Consider the following 25,826-nt stretch of genomic DNA (forward strand, 5'->3'; position numbering starts at 1 on the left):
GTTTGGCACATAATTAAACATTATAAAACTTGGTAAGGGTATGAATAATTCAATTATTAATTGCATATCTTCTCATTTTGTTCCCCTCAGTCCTCCAAGACCATCAGTGTCAAGATCAGGTCAACATTAACCAATCATCACACCCCCACCCACCAGCAGCCATCGTGTCATGCTCGTGAACAGAACTGTACCAGCAGCCAAGCATGAGCAAGCAAGCCAAGACTGTATGAACAATGATGAGCACGGTCAATGATGCGGCACAAGACACCATTGTGTCCTCATCGGTGGTGACTTCTTTGCGGCAGGCATTCGTGTCATTGTACAGGTTCAGATGCTAGATGGCAAGGAAGAGATTAGGATGTCATTGATGATATCAACAGAGAAGGGCATTTTTCAGAAAGGGCGTATCATCGATACCAAGCTGTAAAGAAGGATGTGTGATGATTATCAAGCGGTAGAGTGTGTGCTTTGAGATGCTTAACCCATTGCTTACTGGAACCGTGTGGCTCCTGTATAAAGCCTATGACAATGTATGAATTCAGTAGTCAACCGGTTAATGGCTAATCTTTTCAGGATTTGTCAGCATTTGAGAGAAAGAAGTTTCTTGTTTAAAGGAGACAGAAGTGATTGATTGATGTGTCCATTCGCTTTCATAGAAGAGTTACAGCCAGAGTGAGAGATGATTAGTAGAAATGCCTTACTCCAGTTCTAGTACAGCATGTAGACGTGTCTCCCTCCATTGGTACTGCTAAGAACGGAGTCACAAGAAATAGCCTTCAGACAGACATTATTAACATCATAACACTCTCTTGTTCCAGTCTACAGTAATGACAGTAGAAATAGTATATGTATCTGGCTGGATTTTCATTACATTTGATGCTTGTAGACTCGGCTTCATGGAGAGTCGTTATGACAAACACTTGCGGAAAAACCCTTCTGCGAATTTGTGCATGTTCATGAAAGAAAGGATCATCCCGCAACCTTTGCTTTTGCGAGGAACCCTTATCTACATTTTCGGGTTGTATGCTATAAGATTGTAATATCCCTGTTACAATGCAACTATACTGCTTATCTCTGTCTCGCTACAATTTAATATGATACAGTGTTACTGAGTAACCATACATTTACACTCTAGCTCTTGTATAGGGTAATACATCCATTAATTCTTCTCTTTTCCTCACTGTAACACAGACCCTAGTTTGATCTTCAACATAATCTTACTTACACTAATACATCTGATAGATAATCATCAGTGTAATATACTCATTTTGACATATAAATATATATATATTTTTGCATACTATTTCTATCTCTCATATAACCCCAATATTATTGTATGGCCATAGGGAGATGCCCTAACAGTGTTTAAATGAAAGCAAGTTTCTCATCATTTTCCGGGTTCATTTTTAAACAGAATATTCTGAATTTACATCATAATATACACAATTAACGATTATAGAGGGTGTTAACAAAAACAAAAGACAATTCTGTTTTCCTTGATGTACAATGGCATCAACATACTCAAGGTATTTGACACCAGGGGGGTGTTTCACAAAACTTGTCATCAGTGACAAAAGACAGTCTTTGTTATAAGCTACTAAAATCCTTGCTCCTGATTGGTTATCAACGGATTTGTCACTGATTTTTGTCATTTGTCATTGAAAAAAGGCTTTGTGAAACACCCCCCAGGATTCAACTTTGTTGTACTATCTAAACTTTGTAAACCCTAGTGATCAGACAACCTGAATTCAAAATTATTTGGTCTACCTGTATGTTTTATGAGTATTCTGAACATGTATTGGGCAATGATTAGACAGAAGAGCTGCTGATGGGCAGGGGGGAATCCCCTTCCTTAGAAATGAACACACTCACACACAGACACACACTCACACACAGACACACACAGACTAACACAGACAAACACTGTTGGGGTAAACCTGTGGCCAGGGACCTGTTTCACAAAGCCTTTTTTCAATGACAAATGACAAAAATTAGTGACAAATCTGCTGATGACCAATCAGAAGTAAAGATTTCAGTAGCTTATAACAAAAACTGTCATTTGTCACTGATGACAAGTTTTGTGAAATGCCCCTCAGGTTTGTTGAGGATGATAGTAATATTTGAGATGTGCTTATGATGTACATGTAGATTTAGGCTTCCATGTTGTCACTGGTTGGTTCCAGTCTCGCTTTCGTCAATTTGATAATGAGTTTGAAATGGTCTGTCATCATATTATGATTTTTTTTTTCCTTCTCCATGTATGTGTGTTGTAAAGAAGGAACAGATGTTGTATATGGTTGTATTTATTCCTTGTGTCAATCAGATTTTGGTATTATAGACTGAATATAATTTCATATTAGATGAATTTCATGGATGTAGGTTTATCGTTTGCATATTGACCTCTGACCTCTCAGATGCAATAAGTCTTTGATGGAAACATGTTTGAGGTTCGTAACCCAATGTCAAGATGCTTTTATTCTAATTTGTTTCTTCTCAAAGTTAATCTCAAGCAGAGTCTTATTCATACAGCACCTATAACATTATTCTTATTATTATTATTATTACTTATACCGCGCTTTTCCCATAAGGCCCAAAGCGCTTACAGTGAATGAAAGTTAAAATTACATAAATACATATAATTAGAAAAAACTACAAATTGCAAAAAAGATGTGTTTTTAAGGCCTTTCTGAAGGTAAGAACATATTTTCACTTCTGTGCTATTGATATCATTTCAGAATCATAAAAGGCCTGCTTCATCTTCAAGTCCAATCTGTGTATTTATGAATCATTTGAGGGCTAGATTGTTTTGAGATTACGTGCTTTCTGATATCCCAGAAGCAATTCCATCATTGTTATAATTTAAAACAATTGTTGAAGTAATTTGCTTGACAATACGAACTAAAATAGGATGGCTGTTTTTTAAAAAAAATCAAGTATGATGATAAAAGCTGTCCTGAAAAGCCCAGTTATCAGGATTTTGTCATTTGAATTGCACACCTCACAATATGCAATAATCAGTTGTGTGCGATACAGTTCTGAATCAACTTCCATGATCTTTACTACGTAATGATACCAAATGAATGAGCTACAGAATCACACTCTCCATGTATATATATTTCATTCTGTTTGGGACTGTTACAAACTACTGTAAGATGAGAGCATGTTACTTCTCCACGTGTTAAGGTCAAAGGTCAAAGAGACTTGTCCTCTTCCAATTCACTACTTCTCATCAGAAACCTGCAATCATGTGATCATGTGACCTGCAATCATAGAAGTCATGTGATCCATGTCATCACATTGGTTTTGAAACAAGGACACACTCATGCCCACATGGCCATACAATGAAGCATTCTTCTTAATGATACAAAGTGATGAATAATACCTGATAATAATAATAATAATATATTACATTTTATTATTATATAAATCACTTAATACAATGTTTCTAAGCACTCAACAAAAATACAAAGTAATGTTAACCTACAACAATATTATACAGGATACATAATTCTAATAACAATGTATATAATAATAATGATAATAATTGATCTTTACATAGCACTTTATAAATAAACAAACAAAATATAATTTGATTACATATTGAACAGATAAGTTTTAAGTTTAATCTTGAAGTTTTCTAAAGTTGGGACTCGTGTATTTTATGGGGAAGTTTGTTCCAAAGTTGGCTTTAGCTGAGATACCCTAGAGAGGGAGGCAATGAAGCATTCAATGAATTTTTTCCTACCCGGAACCTATTAGCTTTACCTGGGTGGAGAGTGGCGTATGTAGACTAATATGTCTTGCTTAAGGACATGTCATCTGACGTTCAGATCCAGAAGGGCCTTTATTGTGTGTTGAAGTATGAAAGTGAACACTCTTCAAGCTCCACACACTGTATTACCATCTGACATTGAACCTACTCAGTCACAGAGTCACTTTGGGGTGCTGACTTACAATGTAGCCCATGCAATGCATAATCCCAATCTCAATCCTGTGTCGTTAACATACTATGTATTTTCCATAATAATTATAATAATATTGAATATTTAGGAGCGCTAAAAACAATACCGGTAAGTACCATAGCGCTTACAAATACAAACATATGAAAAAAGGACAAAAATGTACAGTACAGGAAGTATATCACATAGATCATTGGGGGGAAAAGTGAGTTTTGAGGGATCTTTTGAAGGTGGCAAGACAGGTAATTTCCCTTATGGAAAGAGGGATGCTGTTCCAAGTCTCTTATGCAGCTACTGCAAAACGTTTTTCAGCAGCTGAGAGTCTAGATGACTCTTGCAAATTATCTGCATTTTAAGTACAAAAGTTAACACCCTTATGGCCCTCAACATTCATCATGTGATTTAGTCAAGCAGTATAATGCCTTATTGAACAGAGAGAAAGAAGTAGTGAATTGTAAAAGGCTTCAACTGAATTTACTTTGCATGAAGCTGTGTCGCAGCGGAATAGAGTAACCAAATTTGAAGCAGCATTATCTTGAAGATAGGATTAAAGTTATATGGTTGTGTTTTTACTGATTCGCTCAGAAGCAGTAGGCCCCTTGAAGGCTTGATTTGTTAAATTATGAGAGAGTTTATGTACATTCTTTGAATCATAGCTATTATTTTTGTGTTTGAAATTCAGTTTGTATTATTTTCTTTGCACAAATTATTCAGAGTGCTGCAACAGGTTTGAATTTGGTAACACATTCTGTTTCTTTAAAGATAAAGTTGAGTTCTGGTCATCCGATTGCATTGTGAAAGAAACGGTGTGGAATCGATCAGAAAAGGTTGATTAGCTAGCATATAAGTATTTGTATGTATTGCAAGGTTCTGGAATCATTAAAATGATAAGAAATCTGGCCCAGTCTTGGTAAAGTTAAAAGCACTGTACACAGAAAGATGTATATGGGACTACACAAACAAGTGGTGTAAAAATCTGTCCCGATTTTTACGATGTTACATGCCATATCTAGAATATGAAAGCATTTGAAGAGCCATGCTTTTCAGGGAACATGATTTATCTGATGTTCTTCCACACTTGCATAATAACAATGACCATGCTCACAAATTATTGTTCACCTCTTCCCAGAACTCAACTTTATCTTTAAGTGTCTAATTTACAGAGCTCTCTGAATATTCATCATTCTCAACATATATTATTTCTTCATTTCTGTGTGCAAACTATCTCCTTCCAATGGTCATTAATATTCATCTTCTTATTGGAGTATGAATTGATAATAATCCTTTTATGTAACATATTTGATGTGATGTTGCATGTCATTTATTACCATGTATTAAATTCTCTCATTTTAAAAAACTTACAATGAAGAACATAATGTCCCTTCAATGTTTGACTAATTATCTGATATTCTATAACATGATGATATGTAACTTGTATGCAAATGAGTTTGTACATTTTCTAATTCTACTGACAGAATTTGGTCCAAATGAAGCCTATTTTGTACCGAGTAATTTTGATGGTATTTATCTCTAGGTCATTAGATATTTTGATATGTATTTCAGCTTATGTGATTGAATCTATTTTGTATTTCTAGGACCATGAGGATTGTCCATGCCACATGTAACATTGTTTTTGTGGTATTTATAGTTGTACCAGAAAATGGGTTTCCTCATACAGATCTCATTGTACAGTTGAGAGAAGGAAGTATTTTTTCTTGTTATAGTCTGACTTTTGTTTTACATATAGGTTGGTCCTTTTTTTAATTAATAATATTTACTAATTACATACTTGCTTGCATGGTTGCAGATTTATCAATTTTTTGTATTTTTCTCTTACTTGATAGTGATTAGTCTTTATACCTGTATGTTTGGAATGTTTAACTTGGAAAAACAACCTTTTTTTCAATGAGATTTAAGAGCATTGATACAACAAATGTCTCTTATAAATAGATAATTATCTGTCAAGTAAGACATATGCTTGTTTATCTGGGATTTCTTTCTTAAATTGTAAAGCTTTTAAAATACTCTTTATTTATTTGTTTCCATTATTATAGCAAGATGATATACAATTGTGAATAGGGGTGGTGGTAAAACTTGTAGATTTGTAGAGTGTTACTTTTTTTTATAAATTGAAACAAAGCATATTTCCTATGATTAGGAAGTATGATTTTTTAAACATGAACAATTATTGATTTGTAACATGCACACATGTACAAGTACCGGTTTGTCCTCATGAGAGAGAATTTTTATTTGCAGTTTAGATGTGGATGTGAAACGAATATGATCCTTCTTGTGGATGACGCCTCTCCTAATGGACTTTAGTTGAACTTGCTATGAAATTGAGAAGGTAATCATGCAAATTCTGTCACACAATGAACAGTACAGGTCTAATACATTCGAGTACAATTACAAAGATCGTGATTGTACTTTATAAACGTATATAAAGAGTTAGGTTTCTTTTTGAATGCATTTCATAAATGCTCCCTAGGAAAATGAGTTTATAATCCATGATATTGTCTGCTCAAAATTCAAACAAGAAATATTTTTGGCTCAAAATATTTAAAAAATAATGTTGGCTCGAAGCCAAGAGGGTGTTTGGTAATCAGCAGAGCTGCCAACTAGTACGGATTTCCCGTAATTGGTACGGAAATTAACGACCATTACGGAATGTTGTCTCAAATTACGGATTTAATTTTTTTTTTTTTTTTTTTTTTTTTATAATTTAAAAAAATAAATAAATTAAATATGATTTATCGTAGCGAGTGCTGTGAATAGAAGCCATGTTTCATGATAAACTGTGTTGTGATGACCTGAAATTCAATATTTAACATCTTTGTGTGAGTAAAATCACCAAAAATTTCAGATAATCATGCGTCCGCGCAGTGTTGGCGTGCCGTTTTTTTAGATTCATAGCGCCGCATAAGAAATTACTGATTTATACCCCAAATTACTGATTTTGAGCCTTGTGATTACTGATTTTCTGTTCTGGAGGTTGGCAGCTCTGAATCAGTGTGAGGACATGAGTTGCTGTAACACCCTTCTGGCTTTCAATAGACATTGGACTGTCCTCAGTCTGTGTGTATCAAAGGGTGACATGGTTAGCATGGGGACCTAATACTGTGCTCTCTTTTCTTTTAAGTTGACACCCTTTCATGTTATACCATAGATATTTAGCCCAGGGTTAAACAAATCTTGGAACTTCTGATACAATATGAACATGTGGAGGTGGAACCCCAAATTTCATAATGGGATTTAAAAAGAGCAAAAGTTTATATTAACCTAGAAGAAAATGGAACAAATGTTTTGCTCATGATACTTTTCCTGGTGTAGTTTATGCCAAATATCAACCAATAGACAACCATTTATATTTACTTAGTGTGACTAATACCTGTCATCTTGACTTTGTAATATTATAGAAAGAAACAAAATTTCTCTTTTTTTTAAATCAGTATTTGTTTTTTGCTTTGCTCGATGATTCTGTTTTCTTTCTTCTGTCTTGTTTTCATACAAATCAAAACGTAGTTGAAAGAAAACCATTGTAATTATTTTTTGTCAAAATGGTTATGTACAAATGAAGAACTGACGATGAAAGTACTACCTGTCTTTGCGTCTCTTGTCTTTGTGTTGTGTGAAAGTGTATTGAAAGATTGCTCTATTATTTCATGCTATCAAGGACCGACAATTTTTGCTAAAGAATACCTTGGACATTTTAATAAAAATCTTGAATTTAATGACATATTATACAATTATACAATGACACTCGAGGATCAAGCTCAAACTATTCGCATCGAAGGAACATCAGCTAGTGCTATTTTTGCTCTGGCTCCTAATGATTAGGAGCCAGAGCATATAACACCGAGTTACTATAGGAAATATATTCATTCAGATGGTCATATCTCAGACAATACTCAACATATTCAATTGGTTTTCGACATTTGGACATTATTTTTGATGCTCTTTCGGAAAATGAAGAAAAAATTGAGAAATTCTCAAAATAGACTTTTGATGACGTCACACTTCACCACTCTATAGTAGGATAGCAGGGAGAAGAGTATCTAAATTTAATATCCAATTGCCTCCTGGAACTGAGTGGGGCCTGTATTAAAGCCTATGGGAATGAGAGTATACAGTAGTGAATGGGTTGATTCTGATGTGGCTACTGGTATAAAGTGACATGTTTTAGCTGCTGGTAGTAGCTGTTATGGCTACTGTTAATGTCATTACAATATGATTCAAGTTGATGAAACCACCAAAACAGAAGTATGATTTGATCCGAAGTCTGATGAAAAGCTATCACACAGTTGATATTTATATCATTAAAACATACTCTATGCAAAAATCAAGTCGCACACTCGTTCAAACACATAACCGATGTAAACCCGTCAGACCAAGACATATTTGATAAGTTCTCAAGGAAGTTTTATTTACATATATAATATATCGCACATATCCACTGTTCACACATTACTGTAAACTTGTCAAATATATAGGCACTAGACTACTGTGATTTCTACACAGCACAGTATTATCTATCTACACATATTTACAACTCGTTGCATAGAGGCAAATACCAAATATATTATTCTCTTCATAGTGTAAGTTGATCAGAAGGCTTTTGTCAGTTAACGTAAAGTAATTCAAAATATAACTGGACAGCTCGTGCTCTCCCAGTATTCATCCTTCTACATACAATGTGGTTGCGATTCAACTTTAGTTTTTACACTCAAGCATATATGATACAAAATAAAGCAGCACGGTTCATTCATTGTAAACCTAAATTTGTCCATGTCTCCCCTCTCCCCTCTCATCACTGATCTTCGTGTTGGTAATAAGACCTGAACTCTCACTTACAAGTGTCTCAATAATCAGGCCCCAGCATACCTAAGTGATCTACTCCATTCGTACACATCCATGTATAATACACGATCAGCCAGTAGTAATATACTTGCACATGCACATTAGCCTATACAGTGCTGCCAAAGTACTATCAGTCAATACACTGAATGATGTATAGCTTAAGGTTTCTATCTAGATATAGATATTACTAGAAGTACATGAAACACAATGATATGCAGACAACAATTTTTTTTCTTCTAAATAGCGATAGCACAAATTATGAATAATGTTCTACTCTTCTTAATAAGTACATGGTACATTTTGGACGGCTTCTACCACAAAACTGACCCGTTATTCATTATTCTCTTTCATAGATAACAAATCACACACATGTATAAGGTGCACTGATAAATGCATGCTGTATTAAAGTAGATGATCATAATCTAACACAAACCAGAAAGGCCTTTACTCGGTGTGGTATATGGCAGTATTGAAACACTGAACAGATATCTTCATCTTTTCTCTTGGATGATGGATATTTAATATCTAAATATACTTCCCCGTTCAGAACTCAGAATTGACAGTCAAGATTTTGTCATTTATCTTGTATCACAAGGGTTTTAAATCAGCTATTTTAGAGCTAAATACTAGGCTAAAACTCCTATCAACTCAAATCTTGTGCAAAATGTTATCAACAGAATAACCAAATATTGTAGAGGTGTCGTGGACGAGTGGATATGTCACCGGACTGTGGATCATAAGGTTCGCGGTTCAAGTCCCACCGCGGCACTAATGTCCTTTGGCAAGACATTGATCTACATTTGCCACTCTCCACCCAGGTGTTAAATGGGTACCCGGTAGGATGCGAAAGCTAATGTGGTTAGATTAGCAAGTGTGCGCTCGTAAAAAAGACGCCTGGCTGGAATGCTCCCCAGGGAGTGGAGAATGTGCATACATTGTGTGCGGGTAAGCCTGAATCCTATGACCGGGGTAATAATATATATATCTGTAAAGCGCTTTGAGAGGGCCTTCGGTCTTGAAAAGCGCTATATAAGAACTAGCTATTATTATTATTATTATATGAGTTAATGGCCCTGTGGTTCTCAGGAGAAAGACTTAGCAATCAGCTTCTAAAAGTAGTATGCCAGGAATTGTATATCCCTTGTGAATTCATAATCTGCTCAGAACCACCCAATTTTTCTGGAAAGCATTGAAGTACAGAGTACCTAACTCGAAGGTTTTTCAGGGAATTTTGCAAGATGATATGAATCTGCAGAGCATAGACTTTCAATATGCATTCCATATAATAATTAACAAAATATTTAGAATTTGTAATTTCTCATCAATTAATTGTCTTCACAGCAGAGAGCACTTACACACTTTGAAGTTGAACTTTGCAAATATAACAATGGTTGAGATCACAAACTTACACTTACAATTCAAACTAAATTATACAAAAACAAAGTTTGATAATGAGCTTTACACATGTATAAAATTAGAAATATTGGTCATCTATTACAATAGTACAATCAAGGTGAAGTAGTGTTCAGAAAGCACAAATGGTACATCACAATCTGCTTTCACAGGTAGGACCAAGACCCATTCTATGGATTAGACTAAGAACTGCTTAGGAAGATGAGAAACTATTCAAACCGAGAACTGCATCAAACATTGGACTATAAGAACCGTCCTACAAGTAGGCTTCAGAACAGTTCTAAATAATAGGCTAAACACTGTTCTGCAGGATGGACTAGGAACTGTTCTCTAATTTGGAAAAAGAACTATTCTATACTTGGAACGAAGACCTGTTTTACATGTTTGATTATGAACCATCCTAAAGGCAGGATTATGAACTGATCTCTAGGGTGGGCTAAAGCCTGTTATAGAGTGGTGAAGTGTGACGTCATCAAAAATCTATTTTTAGAATTTCTCAATTTGTTCTTCATTTTCCGAAAGAGCATAAAAAATAATGTCCGAACGTCGAAGACCAATTGAATATGTTAAGTATTGGCTGAGATATGACCATCTGAATAAATATACTCCCCATAGGAGCTCAGTGTTATTTGCTTCATTTTCAGTCATAGGCAATCTTTTTAATCAGATGGTCATATCTCAGTCAATACTTAAGATATTCAATTTGTTTTCAACATTTAGACATTGTTTTTGATGCTCTTTCGGAAAATGAAGAAAAAATTGAGAAGTTCTAGAAATAAATTGTCATGATGTCACAGCTTCGGTACTCTATACAGGTTGGACTAAGAACGGATCTATTCTGCAACCACCTCCCTAGACGGTTGTCTAGAGGACTGGGCTGACTTCATAGTCGTTTCAAGTTGTTCCAGGTCCTGTATCATCAGGTCTATCTGTTCATCCTCTTCCTGTTTATCCTTCATGGATGCATTGCGCACTGCGCTGTATTTGTTCTGAATCTGTAAAGGGAAACAAAATAAAATTAATGAATGCACTTCACTCAAAATAGATACCACTTATCATTACATGACGAAATCCTTCTTATTTAAAAACCCTTTCAAATAGAAGTGAGAAAACATGTAGGCCTGCTTCAGGAAACTTACACCAGTACCAACTTACAATCATTGATATGAGCTACTAAAATCATAGCATTTGAATGATTACAAGCAAATTCTTAAATCAAAAGCTAGAGAACTCTGGTATTTAGCAGCCATTACAACTCAGGAATTAATGACCCATAAAGTACACCCATATATATATATATATCTTTAACCATGGTGTTCTATAGTTTCTTTGAAGTAAATGTAATGCAAGTTGTTTTTTCAGTAACTATAGACAGAGAAACTTAAAGAAAAAGTAGAGTTCTGGCCATGCGATTGCACTGTGAAAGAAACGTTGTGGAATCGATCAGAAAAGGTTGATCATCTAGCATTTAAGTGTTGGCATGTACTGCAAGGTTCTGGAATCATCAAAATGATAAGAAATTTAGCCCATGCAGTCTTGGTAAAGTTACAAGCACTGTACACAGAAAGATGTATATGAGACTACACAAACATGTGGCATAAAAATCCGTCCTGATTGTTATGATGTTACATGCCATATTTAATATATTAAGGCATTTGAAGAGCTATGCTTTTCAGGGAACATTTTTTATCTGATGTTCTTCCACAATTGCACAATACAATGATAACGCTCACAAATTTTTGTGCACCTCTTTCCAGAACTCGACCCTCTCTTTAAAGCTTATCTGTACTAGTTTACAGGAGGGATTAGACCGCCCTGCAAAGTCACTGGACAGGTGGTTATCCCATCAACTCAGCTCTCAGTTAACATAAGAAAAAGAGGATCATGGGGGATAAATGGTCACCGATTAGTCATTGTTTGTTATATAGAGGGCGCAAGTAACTACAAGTAGTGCAGTGGGCCTTTAAAGAAAAGTAAGAATTATAATGCAGATTTATTTTACCTCTTGAAGAAGTCTAGTGACCTGAGGGAAGTCTTTCATCTTGTCTCTATCGGCTAGGATCTCACCAAGGTTCTGCTCTACATACGTCTCTCTACTCTTCATCACCTCCAGGATATCACTCAGCTTCTCTGCTTTGGTCGGGTGTGCAGGCTTCTCAGCAACTTTGCTCTGAAAGAAAAAACAAGTCAGAATAACAGTCACGAGGATACTGATAGTATTCATTTCTATACTGCACAAACAATGTCATATATATCACATAAATGAATTACTTTCCAACTGCAAGGAAAGTGACTTGTGACAATAGATAGTGTATTAAGTCTGGTTTACAAAAAAGTTAACTCTGAGCTTTAACAAAATAAACAATTCTGTCTTTCATGCTCTTTCACTGAACTGGACTTACAGTAATTCTTATAGTACTTGATCTTAAAATAACCTCTTATTTGGGGTAGTTGGTCCTGTAGTAGTTGGAATTTCTATGCCAGGATCCCAATTATCAATACTGAGGCAAAGTCTCCAGTTCTACTGTCAATTCTTTCATCTCTGAATTTAACACTACAATACGCATACTTTCCTAAACCCGACCCTAAAACCTGAATGCAACTTTAAAATAAACTTATGAGCCAATGCTTTTTTGGAGCAAATGTCTCATCAACCATTTATGACGTAAAAATCCTCCAGCCCTTACCTTTTGATATGGTTTGAATGGCTTCTGTAGCCTCTGTAGATCCACCTTGTTCTCTCCATAAACGGTAGAATGCTTCAATGCAAGGCGCAGTGACCTCAGGTTGCTCTGGATATCAGGGGCAGTATACACCTCCGGATCATCCGGTGCATCATAGAACATCTCGTAACCTTTGAACTTCTGAGGGACGTTGATGGAGTATACGGCGCTGTCCACCCTGTGTTTCCGGGTCTTGGGTTTGCCTGGGGGTCTAGGGGCCTGAGAGGGGGGCTTTGGTGCATGTTTCTCTTGTTTTGGGGTCTCGTCCTCGGGGTGTTCATCCACCTAGGGAGAACATCAAGGAAGGAAAATTGTAAGAACTACAGAAATTGTATTCATAAATTAGAGCTGAAGTTATGGTCAAATCTACTTTACTGGTCACCTAAACAAGCTACCTATCCACAAAGAAACTTTTCTTATAATTGTTCAGGATGACAGCATGGATGACTACACATGAAAGCTGCTCAATGCCAAATACCCAACTACAAATTGATGCAGTCTGTAAATAGATAAATATGTGCAATATCAAGGCAAAAATAGCTGTCTGATTCAATTCACGATTTATATTAAAGTCTCTTGTAACGTACTGCATAGGATAGTAAATGGTGAGCCATTTATAGGTCACAATCTTTCACTTCTCCTGTGACTGTACAATTCTAGACCAATCCTCTAGCATATCATGAATGAAATCACCCTGATGGCAACAAAACCATTCACCAACGACCAGACCTACAAGTAAAATCAGAATTTTGAAAAATCAGAATATTCCGGATTTTCAGGTCCTAGAAATCCAGAAAAACAGAATATTCCAAATGTTTCGTAAGGTTTGGCAGGTATGCATAATATGCAATAAGAACTTTCAACTTCTTCTACCCTAAAAGATATTTACCTGTGTTAGGAATACAGGTTCATCAGCAGTCTTGTCTTTGGGCTTGGCCTTGGGCTCAGGTCTGGACTCATCTTCAACATCTGATTCACCAAAGCTCTCCTCAGTCCATGTCTTAGTCCTCTCCATCCGCTCCTCTTGATCCTCCCTATCAGGCAATGGATCGGTCCCATCTTGGTTGTTCTGTATGGGTGGTAGAGGCTGTGAGGATGGACGAGTCGATTCCTCCCTGGAGGGGTGTTTTGATTGTTTTGGTGGAGGGGTTTGGGATGTGGATGGAAGGGCTGGTCTGGAGTCTAGGGTAGGACCTTCAAGCATCAGCTGCAGTGGTTTCTTGGGAATGGGTGGAACTATTTCTGCTACCTGCATCAACACAGAAATAACAACAAATCAATAACAATACAACAAGGAAAATCCAAGCTATTTTGTTCATACATTGATACTAACATCTAAAATTTTAGAACAATTGATGCTTGTATTAATTTGCAAGCCCTACTAGAACTTGGCATTATTGACAAGTGACACTATTCTTCTGTAGTTAATACATGTTCATAATACCATTAGACTTGGTGCCTTACGTGACACTAAATGACCATATACCTTGGCCTTGCTCAATAACCCTACCCTAACCCTATTTTCAAGAAAATAAAGCCAGTCCACATGTCCCCGAAAGAATTATCCGATCATCTTGAAGAGGAGGCGCGATAGCTCAGTTGGTAGAGCAGTGTGAACCGGATTCAAAACCAAGTCGATGCACTAGCGCCCTATGGTAAGGCATTAATCCTCATTATATTTCACATACTAAGAATCTTGCTCTACGATTGGTCAAAAGTAAATCACGTGATAAAAGATAGTTCGCCCATTATTTATGAGAGAAGCAAAAAGTTTGTTACACTGTGTAGATAGTACTATTATCTACACAGTGCAATGCACTTTCACTGAAGATAGAGGTACTATCTACACAGGGCAACGCACTATCACTGAAGATTATCCAAAAGCCCACCAAAACAGGCGTAATTAAGCGTGCATTACCAATGAGCGCAATTAAACCAAAAACATGCGCGCACCCTACCCTCAAGGGGTTGGGTTAAACTGTTAAACTTTTTTGGTGTGAATTTGGGCATGGTGTCCTTTATGTAGATGCATACACATCCTTTTCTTTTTGTAGTTAAATTGTTTTAGATGTGGAATATAAAGCAAATAATCACCTTTTGGTTTCAGGCGATGGCAAACTATCACTTCCTCGTCGATCAGGATGTATATACGCTATCTTTCCTCAGCTTCGCTTCGGAAAGATAGCTACATCCAGATCGCCTCGGAGGTGATAAGTTGTCCCATCACCTTCACCAACGGTAGTTATTTGCTTACTATCAGGTCCCTCGGAGAGGACCTGAAGCTTACTAACAAGCTTTATACTTTCTTAGCAGCTAGGTAAAATAACCACCACCACTTCCAGACTCACCTTTCTATGGGGTTTGTTTGGTACCACAACCGGTGGCTTGGGTACCATGCTGGGCTTCTTCCTGACCATACGGATACCAAGCCTACTGGTTAGGTACCGCTTGAGAAGAGGAGGGTCACCGCTGTTACGGGTGGTGAGGGGGTTGTTATGGATGATTAGCTCCTGAAGCATGGGCCAGCCTGCTACTCCTAGAAGTCCCTCCTCCTCAGATATCTACAAGCAAAGGAAAAGATGGTCTATCTATAGATACTCAATACCAGCTAAACATAACATTAAAACATCATCATCTCAATGATCACTATCTTTAGATCTCAGTTTTCAACATTATAATAATAATAATAGCTAGTTCTTATATAGCGCTTTTCAGGACTGAAGGCCCTCTCAAAGAGATTTACAGATATATATATTATTACCCCGGTCAACAGATTCAGGCTTACCCGCACACAATGTATGCACATTCTCCACTCCCTAGGGAGCATTCCAGCCAGGCGTCATTTTTACAAGCGCACACTTGCTCATCAAGCACATCAGCTTTCACATCCTAACGGGTACCCATTTAACACCTGGGTGGAGAGTGGCAAATGTAGATCAATGTCTTGCCAAAGGACATAAGTGCCGCAGACCTTGTGATCCACCGTCCGGTGACATATCCACTCGGCCACGACACTTGTCCACGACATCCTCACAACCATCATCATAACAATCCCAACCACCATCATCATCATCATCATCAATGTCATTCTCATCATTATCACCACTACCATGACCTCCATCACCAGTATCACCACTACCAAGACCTCCATCACCAGTATCACCATTATCACTGACCATGCCATCCTACCTTATTATAAGCCAGACTGAGAGATGTAAGCTCAGGGAACGGTGGAAGAAGTTTGTTCATCTCGCCGTCTAAGACATGAGAAGCATCGAAGAGATCACCCTCCTCCTCAATGTCATCAAGAAGGTTGGACATCTCAGAGGCAGCACCTTTTTCTATAAAAATCAAAGATGGATAATACAATTAGAATTATCATCTCTTTCTTCATCATTGTTATCATTATCATTGTTATAAACCCATTATTTCAATAATATTGGATTGGATTGGGATATAATAACTATAATCATCATAATCATTATCACCATCATCATCATCATCGTCATTGTCACCAACATCATCATCATCATCACCATCATCAACATTATAATCATAATTATAATCATAATCATCATCATAATCATGTTTCTCATATCTTTGCCAAATACAATGATGACACAATTGAGAGTTCACTCAAGCTGTATCAAAGTCTCTTTGATGCTTAGATATGAGTAGTTACATACTTTGTATTAATGTTAGAATGACAACTAATCAAACCCCAAATACATCCTATAAAAAGAGAAATAAAAGATTGTACCTAGCTCACTGTCCTGTGGGGTGCCCCGTGGACTGCCCTTTGGTGTGGTCCCCTCACTCCTCTCCTCCTGGTCTAGCTCCTTGCTACCCCCACTCTTCTTCTTTCCCTTTCCGGACCGGGGTCGCCCCTTGCGTAGAGTGGAGTCTGATGTACTGTCTACAGCCACTAGACGACCACTCAAAGCTTTTAGATACGGCACAGACACAATCTCATTCTTATCAAGGTTGAGTTGTCGCAGCCTAATAGAGAGGGGGGGGGGGAGAGAGAGAGAGAGAGAGAGAGAGAGCACACATTAGGAATATATTCATATCTGCTGAAGTATTACTATTTATCTTTTTATTTGGGTTTTATTTCCACATTAACTGCATATGAAAAGAATTTACAAAGTAAGGCATATACAAGGTAACAAAACATGTACATAATATTCGATAGATACAACAGTAAAAAAAAACAATTTAATGGCAAGTCATTAAATACAAATAATGCTAACAATAATCTGCAGTAATGAGGAGGAAACCTTGGAAGCATTATGCTTGTAATTAAGGTTCCCTTTACATAATACGTTTGTTACATAACATATAACTATCTGAATAATTTGTGTTAGTTATATTGCTATAATAATAAGAACTTTATAAGAGCACATATATTTCCATACAAAATCTAAAAGTATCCTCATGAAATATGACATGTACTTGATATGAGGTACTTGATAAAATATTCCTACTCACTTTCTAAGTCCAGCTAGACTGGTGAATATGGCAAGATCATGTAAGGCATTGTCATCTAGGTTCAGGATCTCTAGCTTAGAGAACCTTGGCATTCGACTGGACTCAGACTCACTGAAAAAGAAAATGTTAAAATTTTGTTATTAAACAAAGGATACACAGGAGGTATATATACAGGGATACAAATACATAGAGAGATGTATACAGGCAGTGAAGATGAGAGGGGGAGAGGGAGGGAGGGAGACTCCAAGTGGGAGAAAGAGAGAGAGAGAGAGAGAGAGAGAGTCAAACAGAAAGTGAGATGGACATTTTGAATTTGAACATGAGTTGATTCTAAATAGCAGGAACAATATTATCAACTTCTAAAATCCTCTATTCTGGCAACTGGAAAAGTTATTTTATAATGGGAGAAAAACAAGGAAAATATTAAGATGTAAACATTAAAATAATATATACCCTAAATGAATAGCATACACAACCCTTACTGTAAACACATTTTAAATCAATTGCACAAATGAAAATATAGAGCTAAAATAAAGTATGCTTGAAGTAAAATAAAATTAATGATGGCTGATGTAGATTATTCTCTGTAGTTCAACTCTTCTGTTCTCTCACATTCAGCTTGGCCACATCAGGATTGTAGAGGGCAGTATACCAGCAAGGGGCTGACATCAACAGTAATTGATGCTATGATGAAGATACAAATTACTGGAGAAACCAGCCCTTGCTGGTGTACCATGAGAGCATGGAAGACACTAGCTGTCCCACTGTCCATTCTAAGCTAGCTAGGTCACCATTGAGATGGTTGAAGTGAGGGAGTCCTCGGTGCTATACAGGACGTACAGCTTCCGCAAAGCTCCTTGCATGAGAAGCCTTCATGTACCAAGCAGACCTTTCCTGATACGTCCCACCCACATGTTTTTACCCAAAATGTTACTACAAAGAAGTCTTTTTTTCCATAGAATGCATTTTTGAGGTGGTATATTAAGTGGAGCTAGTAGAAATACTTTTAAGTGACAAGCCAGTAATTTACACAATTATTTAGTTAGTTATACAGCAGTCATTTACACACATACTGACTGTAGATATCTTCTTTGCAGAGAATAACAGGTTTGGTAATTCTCCCCACATAGGTACCAGCATGGATAAAAAGATAGATCACTCAACCTTTGGTTAAAAAAAAAAAAAAGGATTGGGGAATAAACAAATTGCATTTAACAACATTCCTCCTTTTGAGTAAGAAATATTTTTTAAAAATTGGGAAAAAATCAGTAAAAATCAGGAAGAAAGAAAAAAAAAAATCAGGAAGAAAAAAAATCAGTAAAAAATTGTTTTTAAAAAAAAATCTTGGAAGAAAAAAAATCGGGAAACCGATTTAAATTGGGTAATTATCAGGCCTGGTTAACAGCCTGGAAGCTAGAGCTCTTACCTTATTTGTATTTTGAACGGTTTGCCCATCTCAGGAGGTAATGATCGAAGCTGGTTTCCTGTGAGGTACAGCACCTTGAGGCTGGTGAGCAGACCAAGATTACCCACATCATCCTTAGACAGATTGTTGTGTGATAGATCCAATACCTAGACAGACAGTCAAAAGAATGGGAACAGAAAATGGAATGGTGGTGGTGGTTATTTTACCTGACTGCTAAAAAAGCATAAATGCTTGTAAGTAAGCAACCAGACGGCCGAAGGCTTTAGGTCCTCTCCGAGGGACCTGGTAATGAGGATCAATACCTTACCAAAGGGCACTAGCGCATCGCCTTGGTTTTGAACCCAGATCACCGGATTACGAGATCACTGCTCTACCAACTGAGCTATCAGGATAAACAGCACCAAATAATGAAAGAATGAGGCGGCAAGATTGCTCAGTGGTAGAGCAGTCTTGTAACCTTGAGGTTCCAGGTATGAAACAATGACAATGTACCCTTTGGAAAGGCATTCATCATCATCAATACCAAGTCCCTGGGATAAATCAGAACATCCCCTGGATGCTTCCAGGCCTACAATCAAAAGAAAAAAAGATGACCAATCTTTAATATAGCATTGGTGTTCACACAATTCAGACAGACATCAAGACTTAATTAAATCTGTTGTACCACAAATTCTTTCTAATATGATCTCATATTAAGAATTGAAGAACAATTCAAGATCTCAATATGCAAGCCGGATAACAAACCTATAACGTTTTCAAGCACATGAAGTTGGATCACACCAGATGTTATGTCCTTTTCCGATGAGAACCATCAAGGTAATTGATTATCAGCTATCCAACAAGTTAGATGAAAGAGTGAAGTAGGTACACCTTCCTCTCTTCCACATCTTATATAGAAGAGTATGCTTTGCAAAGAGCTACTTCAGATTTCTAATGTTGGGTGGGATGCTTTACTTATACACCTACACCACCTTGGTGGGGGAGAGGGAATGAATATGAAATTCATAAAGTAAGAAGATCATCATAAAAAACAATAGCAATGGAAAACCCCTTCCTAGACCCCTATTCATGAGGCATAAAGCACACAATAGTTGTAGGTGTACTCAGGTGTGTAGTCTGTACTTGGTAGGGGAGCTAGGAGGGTTGGATTGGTCCCCTGGAGACAAGGGCACAAAGGAGGCTCGAAATGGCGCGCAATACCCCCTAGAGAGAAGGGACGCTGTACCCTTGACAATGGATTCAACAACTAACAATGGCTACTTGCAAACAGCAATGGAAACATTCAAACATGTCTCTATAGAGCTAGTGCACAGGGACAAGATACTTGTTCTAAATTTTATATTTTGGGAGATTTCCTTCATGATTTTACATTCTTGTACAGATCTCTTATTTGCAATGTTATTTTGGATTTTATACCTTTGTGGGGGAGGTAGCCTTTACAGCCTTTGATGGCCGGGAAGCATTTTCAGAGTTGCTATGCAGTAAGCGTCTTCTTGTTGTCAAGCACAACATTGAATAATGGTATCACAATACTACCATTTTATAAAGATCATACAAAAGGATATATTGTGAGACACAAAAAATAAAAAATTCAATTAGTACATGTATCTTTTCAAATATCGAATGCTGAAAATAGCAACAAGTGCAAGCCATAAAACTTATTGACTTGTGACAATGAAATAGCAGACGTAAATGGCGGGAAATTCATAACAGAGCAATCAATAGGCAATATTTGTTGGCAACCTGTAGTATTTCTTAATCCCATAGAAACTACACATATTGAGAACATCACAAGTAGAGACTTGCACATTCAAGCCTTGTGAATATTTGAATACCACAAAGACTGAGAAAACGACAATTCTTGTGGTTTATTCTTCAATATCCTTCAAAAAGTATCTCAAGTGGACTACACATTAAAGCTCTGTATTGAATACGAGAGAATATTATACTGTTCTGATATTTGATACTATCGATAATTCTATTCTATATTTGATAGAAATCAATACAGCCCAACCAAAAATGCTTTCATTCGAACCAATGAAGCAAACAATTCAAGCATGACAATTAGTTACTAGATCAATGAATGGAAAAGCTAGGCGGCAAAACTGCCCTACATTCACTCAACTGGGCTAGCTGATAACCGATCAAATTGAAAATGGGGTAACATTGGCTAGCTCTTTGTGCTAATTCAGTGCATAGACCACAAGCCCATGTCATTCGGACCAAATGAAACTTTCCTGAACAACCATTTTCTCTCTCTTTCTCTCTTTCTCTTTCTCTCTCTTCCCCTCTCTCTCTCTTTCTTTCTCTCTTCTCTCTCTCTCTCTCTCTCTCTCTCTCTGTTAACACATGCCCACAATGTATGCAAAAACATTTGTTCCCCACATATGAAACAAATCCAATCCTTTATCAAAACTTGAGTAATTTCATGGACATGTTTGAAAATTTTCCACCCAAAACAAATGAATACCTGTAGCCTCTCACAAAGGAAATCACACAGTAGCTTATGATGCATAGAGATCTTCCATACTTCAAAGCTCATATTTCTCTACACACATGTGAATCATGTTATCATGGTGTAAGAAGCATGACCTATGTTAGGCGTCCAGTAAGAGACAAAAGTTCCTTGATTTGAAATAAAGAATTGATATTTAGAACAACGTTGCACCATGCACTTTCTCCTCTAACAGTGACTCAAGCATGCATGCATCTCTAATTTATTTTGGATTTATTCAAACCAAATTATCGCAAGGGTAGAGCGACTTTCAATTTACTTTATCTACATTTAGACAAGATCTCTTGAGTGAGAATATCAAACTTACCTCCAGATAAGGGAAATGGTTGTAGTCTAAATGAATACCTCTCAAGCCATTGAGAGGTAGCTCTAGCTCACGTATGATTGGGAAATGGTTGAAGGCATCTGTGAACAATCAAAACAGAGATAAAGAGAAATTGAATTTCAATATTTGATAATGTTAGCATTTTATAAGAGTTGCTTCCCGTTTTTTGCCAATTACAATCTGTACATTTCAAACACAACCTTGTTTCATTTAGAGCAATTCATTTTAAAACTACATTTCAAACATATTTCAAACCATCACAGAAAATAAGTAAAGGATGTATAAACTATGTTAATGTAATAAATAGTAACTGCATGCAGTTTCTTTCTTTCATTTCAAATGAACTTCTATTTTGAGAAAGAAAATCAAATCTCCATTTCACAATCTTCTTGATCACTCGAACAGGAATTTCTATAAAACAGGTCAATGATATGACATGGCATCATTCAACATTGGTTGGCTGGTTGGTTTGTTTTACTTGCATGACTACTAAGAAATCATGTGTATGCTTATAGGTAAGCAACCAGGGGACCAACAGCTTTAAATCCCCCCTGAAGGACTTGGTAGCAAGGGTTAATGCCTTACCGAAGGGCACTAGTGCATCAAATTGGTTTTGAACCCTGGACCTCCCGGTTAGGAGACCACTGCTCTACCACTGAGCCATCACGCCTCCTTAAGAGGTTTTATTTTTCATATTATTACTTCTTAAAGCTTGACACATCAAAACTCACTTTCAATTTACAATTTTTTTGTAAAGGCATTATCCTTATTATTGTTAGAGAGTACATGCATGTACATTTGTGCACAGGATATATTTGTTTCCTCCTGATTCAATATTTAAGGATGGATTAAGATTCAACTTACCAAATGGTAGCAGGTTTTCACCAGCATTGACGTACGCAACATTAATGAAGAGTTCAAAATCTTCTTGCTTGACCTCAGTCAAATCCTGTCCAGATATATTGATGGAGCACAGATCGGTTGGGTCTTCAACGCAACAGTGTGTCAGCTACATGTACAGATATGAAGATGGTATGGGACAGAAATAGAAAGGGGGAGAGGGGGAGGGAGGGAGGGAGAGAGGGGTAGGGAGGAAGGGACAGTGAGGAAAAGGGGAGGAAGGGAGAGAGAGAGAGAGAGGGGGGGGGGGGAAGATTGATAATTTAAGTAAGATTAGTATTGAAATTGCACTATTGAATATTACTGCAATATCATGGATTATTATGATTTGATTTGGCAAATAATTGCATGAAAAAAAAGAGAAAAATGCTACACTATTACCAATACCGGTATACTGTTTCAACAAAGTAAATTTCTCCGTCAAGTCAATACCCATATTAATTTACCAATTGTTCAATATTTTTGTTTCATTTCCACTCCTTCAACTTTTTTACTCAAAGGCATTGTTAAATCTGAGATGCATGGCCCTATGTTATCAGTGTCTGTGATATGATGTAATATTGAAGCCAAAAACAAATTGCGCCTTAAAATGATCATGAAGTGCCTCAAATAAGTAAACATCTTTGAGTGACCGGTTTTTCCATTAAAGGTACTCATTTTTCCCTGAATCCCTATAGACTTTAGTGTTATAAAATCTGTTAGGAAAACGAAAAATGAAATTTCGATTTCCAATCAAAAATATCTTGATAATCAGACAGGCGATCGGCTTGTAAAAGTCATGGGATTTCTGACTGACCTAAAGGTTTATAATTATGATTGCAGCATGAGCTAAATCCAGGATTTTGTTTTAGAATCTGAGGCAATTTAAGACACATGAGTATCCAATGATTTTCCTAAATGAATGATTTGTCCATTCTATCATCATCTCATATTTTTCACAAAATCCTTCTATTAACAAAACTTAAATACTTTCAAAGATATTGTAAGGACCCACAATTTGCCAACGTATTCCAAATACATTCAACCTTTAACATAGAGATGTGAGTATATCGCTCACATTATCTACAGTTTCGATCAACAAAAGTTTGTTTGAGTAAATGAGTAAAATCTCACCAAAAAGAATCCATCCAAAACTCCAGGAGTTGTGCTCTCCTCTTCTTCATCTTGTTTGATTCCGTCCCTGTTTGCTCTTCTTTCTTCTTTCTCCTTCTGCTTGCGCTCATACTTGAGCTGTGCGTATGTCTTAGGTTCTGCAGTGGGTTGATGGGTTAAGTGTCGGATTTGTTCTGTCCTATGAGCAACCAACCATGCTCCAGCTGAACAAAGATACAAAATAGTAAACTATAAGTCGAAACGCAAACCTGAAAGCGGGACTGCAATACTTCAAGCTACTTGCGCCCTCTATTCGGCAATGCCTAAGTGCGGTATCCGTTGGTCCCCCATGATCCTCTTTTACTTGTGTTAATTGAGAGCTGATTTGATGAGATAACCACCTGTCAGTGACTATGCAGGGAGGTCTAATCCCTCCTGGCTAAAATACATGTAGTGCAGATAGAATTTCATGTTTGTAACATGAAATGTAATTAAAAGTGTTTGATATATTGACTTTTAAGGAAAATTAAGATTCTGTATACACTCTTGAGCGAAACAAGAAACTACACTGTAGTCTGTACATGTAGATTTTGCATTCTTGAACATAAATTTAGAAGTTGCGATGGAATTACAGAGCCTTTGAATGCAGGTTTTCCGGTAATGGGGACATGCATAAAATCTGCTTCTTTTAATTTTGAACAAAGCTTAAGTTATAAAGATCTTTTTCGTCACAACAATTTATTTGATGCTATCTAGCACTATCAAAGAAAAAGATCTCACATCAATTTTTAATTTCAGTACCTTTTCTCCATAAATGTTGCATTTTAATGCATCAAATGTTTGAAAAAATCAATGTTTGCTTGGCACATTGACTATCATGTCTACTTCTTTTGAAAACTAGTTAAATTCTAGGTTAGGGAAAGTGCCAGACCCACCCCCATTCCTGGCTGCCCACCAGTAGAATCTAGTGGATGTATGGCCCTGGGTTACAAAGGAAGCAATTACAGCTTAATTGTAAGTGCTGTGTTTGGAATCTTCAAATCTACCATTTTAATTCAACTGTCTGGTCTCTGGATACACAATTTGTCAGGGGGACCAGGGCAGCGTTTCATAAAACCATCATAGAGTCTAAGTACAAGTTCAGCGACATCCCATTGAAGCGCGTGTTAAACTTAGTACACGCATGTCAATGGGGTGTCGCCGAACTTGTACTTATGATGGTTTCGTGAGACGCAGCCCAGACGTCAGACTCACAACATCTGGGTATATTTATACATGTAATGGTTAAGACTTCGACTAACTTAAGTTTCTGTCCATTTTCAGTGATTTTGTATGCAACTTTTCATTCCCTACCCACACCGGCCTCCAGTTAAAAACTCTGACGAGTATTTTGGAGGACCGACCAACCAACCAAGAACCAATTGAAAGACAAGAATGCAGAATTTTTTTTTTTTTTTATTAGTAAAATAAGCACGAGTGATAAATACTAAAAATGTTTGGCAATGTCTTTTCCATTGGGTCATGCAATGATGATAAAGCATTATCTGCCAGGCACCAGCAACATTTCATCAACATTCCACTTTCTTCATCGCACGTACTGCACTCACTGCGATTAATTCACTCAGCTCAGCTAGCTCAGCCGTGCATGCATGCATCCCAACTCTTTCCGGATTCAGTGCGTGCACTCTTGTTTACAAAAGTAGCCGACATTAGAAAACGCACAACATCGTCAAATTTGTACTATTTTGCCATAATATGGAAAAACATGATCATATATTCTCACCACTATCAGACGATCCAAATATCTGTCGAACAGGAAAGCTGTTAGAAACAAAATGACTGCTCCCTTCCTCTAGTTTGATGCCAGCAGGCACAGCCATATTGCGACATTGCTCTTCCCTTGGTTTATTGTCATGACAACATTGCCATTGTTTACATGAAAATAACCGGTATTGTCAAAGAGTATCCCCTGCGTAGTTTATGATATGAAAGAATAATTTCAAATAATAGTAACTTTACGGGTGGTCTTTAGTGGTATTCCTTTTAACAATTTTCTGATAGGGTGTTTCATCCACTTATTTTCTCATGTAACCAGGAAACAAACACAACATCTATCCGAACTGATCAA

The 25,826-nt window shown here is 36.9% G+C and overlaps 2 protein-coding genes across 3 annotated transcripts in view; one reads left to right on the top strand and one right to left on the bottom strand.

Moving 5' to 3' along the window:
- Nucleotides 1-6,320, top strand: part of LOC591674 (serine/threonine-protein kinase 25) — a 45,309-nt gene extending 38,989 nt beyond the window's left edge. For both annotated transcript variants that reach the window (XM_030982483.1, XM_030982482.1), the window contains exon 9: nt 91-6,320. In XM_030982483.1, the coding sequence (XP_030838343.1) occupies nt 91-130 (40 nt within the window). In that variant the 3' untranslated portion in view covers nt 131-6,320. The remainder of the gene's footprint in view (nt 1-90) is intronic.
- Nucleotides 6,321-10,134: 3,814 nt separating this feature from the next.
- Nucleotides 10,135-25,775, bottom strand: LOC115918547 (X-ray radiation resistance-associated protein 1-like). The gene is made up of 13 exons (XM_030982481.1): nt 25,482-25,775; nt 23,720-23,922; nt 22,571-22,715; nt 21,689-21,786; nt 18,867-19,012; nt 17,441-17,551; nt 16,713-16,951; nt 16,142-16,293; nt 15,301-15,513; nt 13,842-14,201; nt 12,917-13,237; nt 12,232-12,399; nt 10,135-11,224 (listed from the first exon to the last, which is right to left on the bottom strand). The coding sequence occupies exons 1-13, from the start codon at nt 25,576-25,578 to the stop codon at nt 11,063-11,065; spliced, it is 2,415 nt and encodes an 804-aa protein (XP_030838341.1). The 5' UTR covers nt 25,579-25,775; the 3' UTR covers nt 10,135-11,062.
- Nucleotides 25,776-25,826: the final 51 nt, after the last annotated feature.

The sequence above is a fragment of the Strongylocentrotus purpuratus genome, unplaced genomic scaffold (genome assembly GCF_000002235.5).
Source record: "Strongylocentrotus purpuratus isolate Spur 01 unplaced genomic scaffold, Spur_5.0 spur5_scaffold_12, whole genome shotgun sequence".
Taxonomy (NCBI): Eukaryota; Metazoa; Echinodermata; class Echinoidea; order Camarodonta; family Strongylocentrotidae; genus Strongylocentrotus; species Strongylocentrotus purpuratus.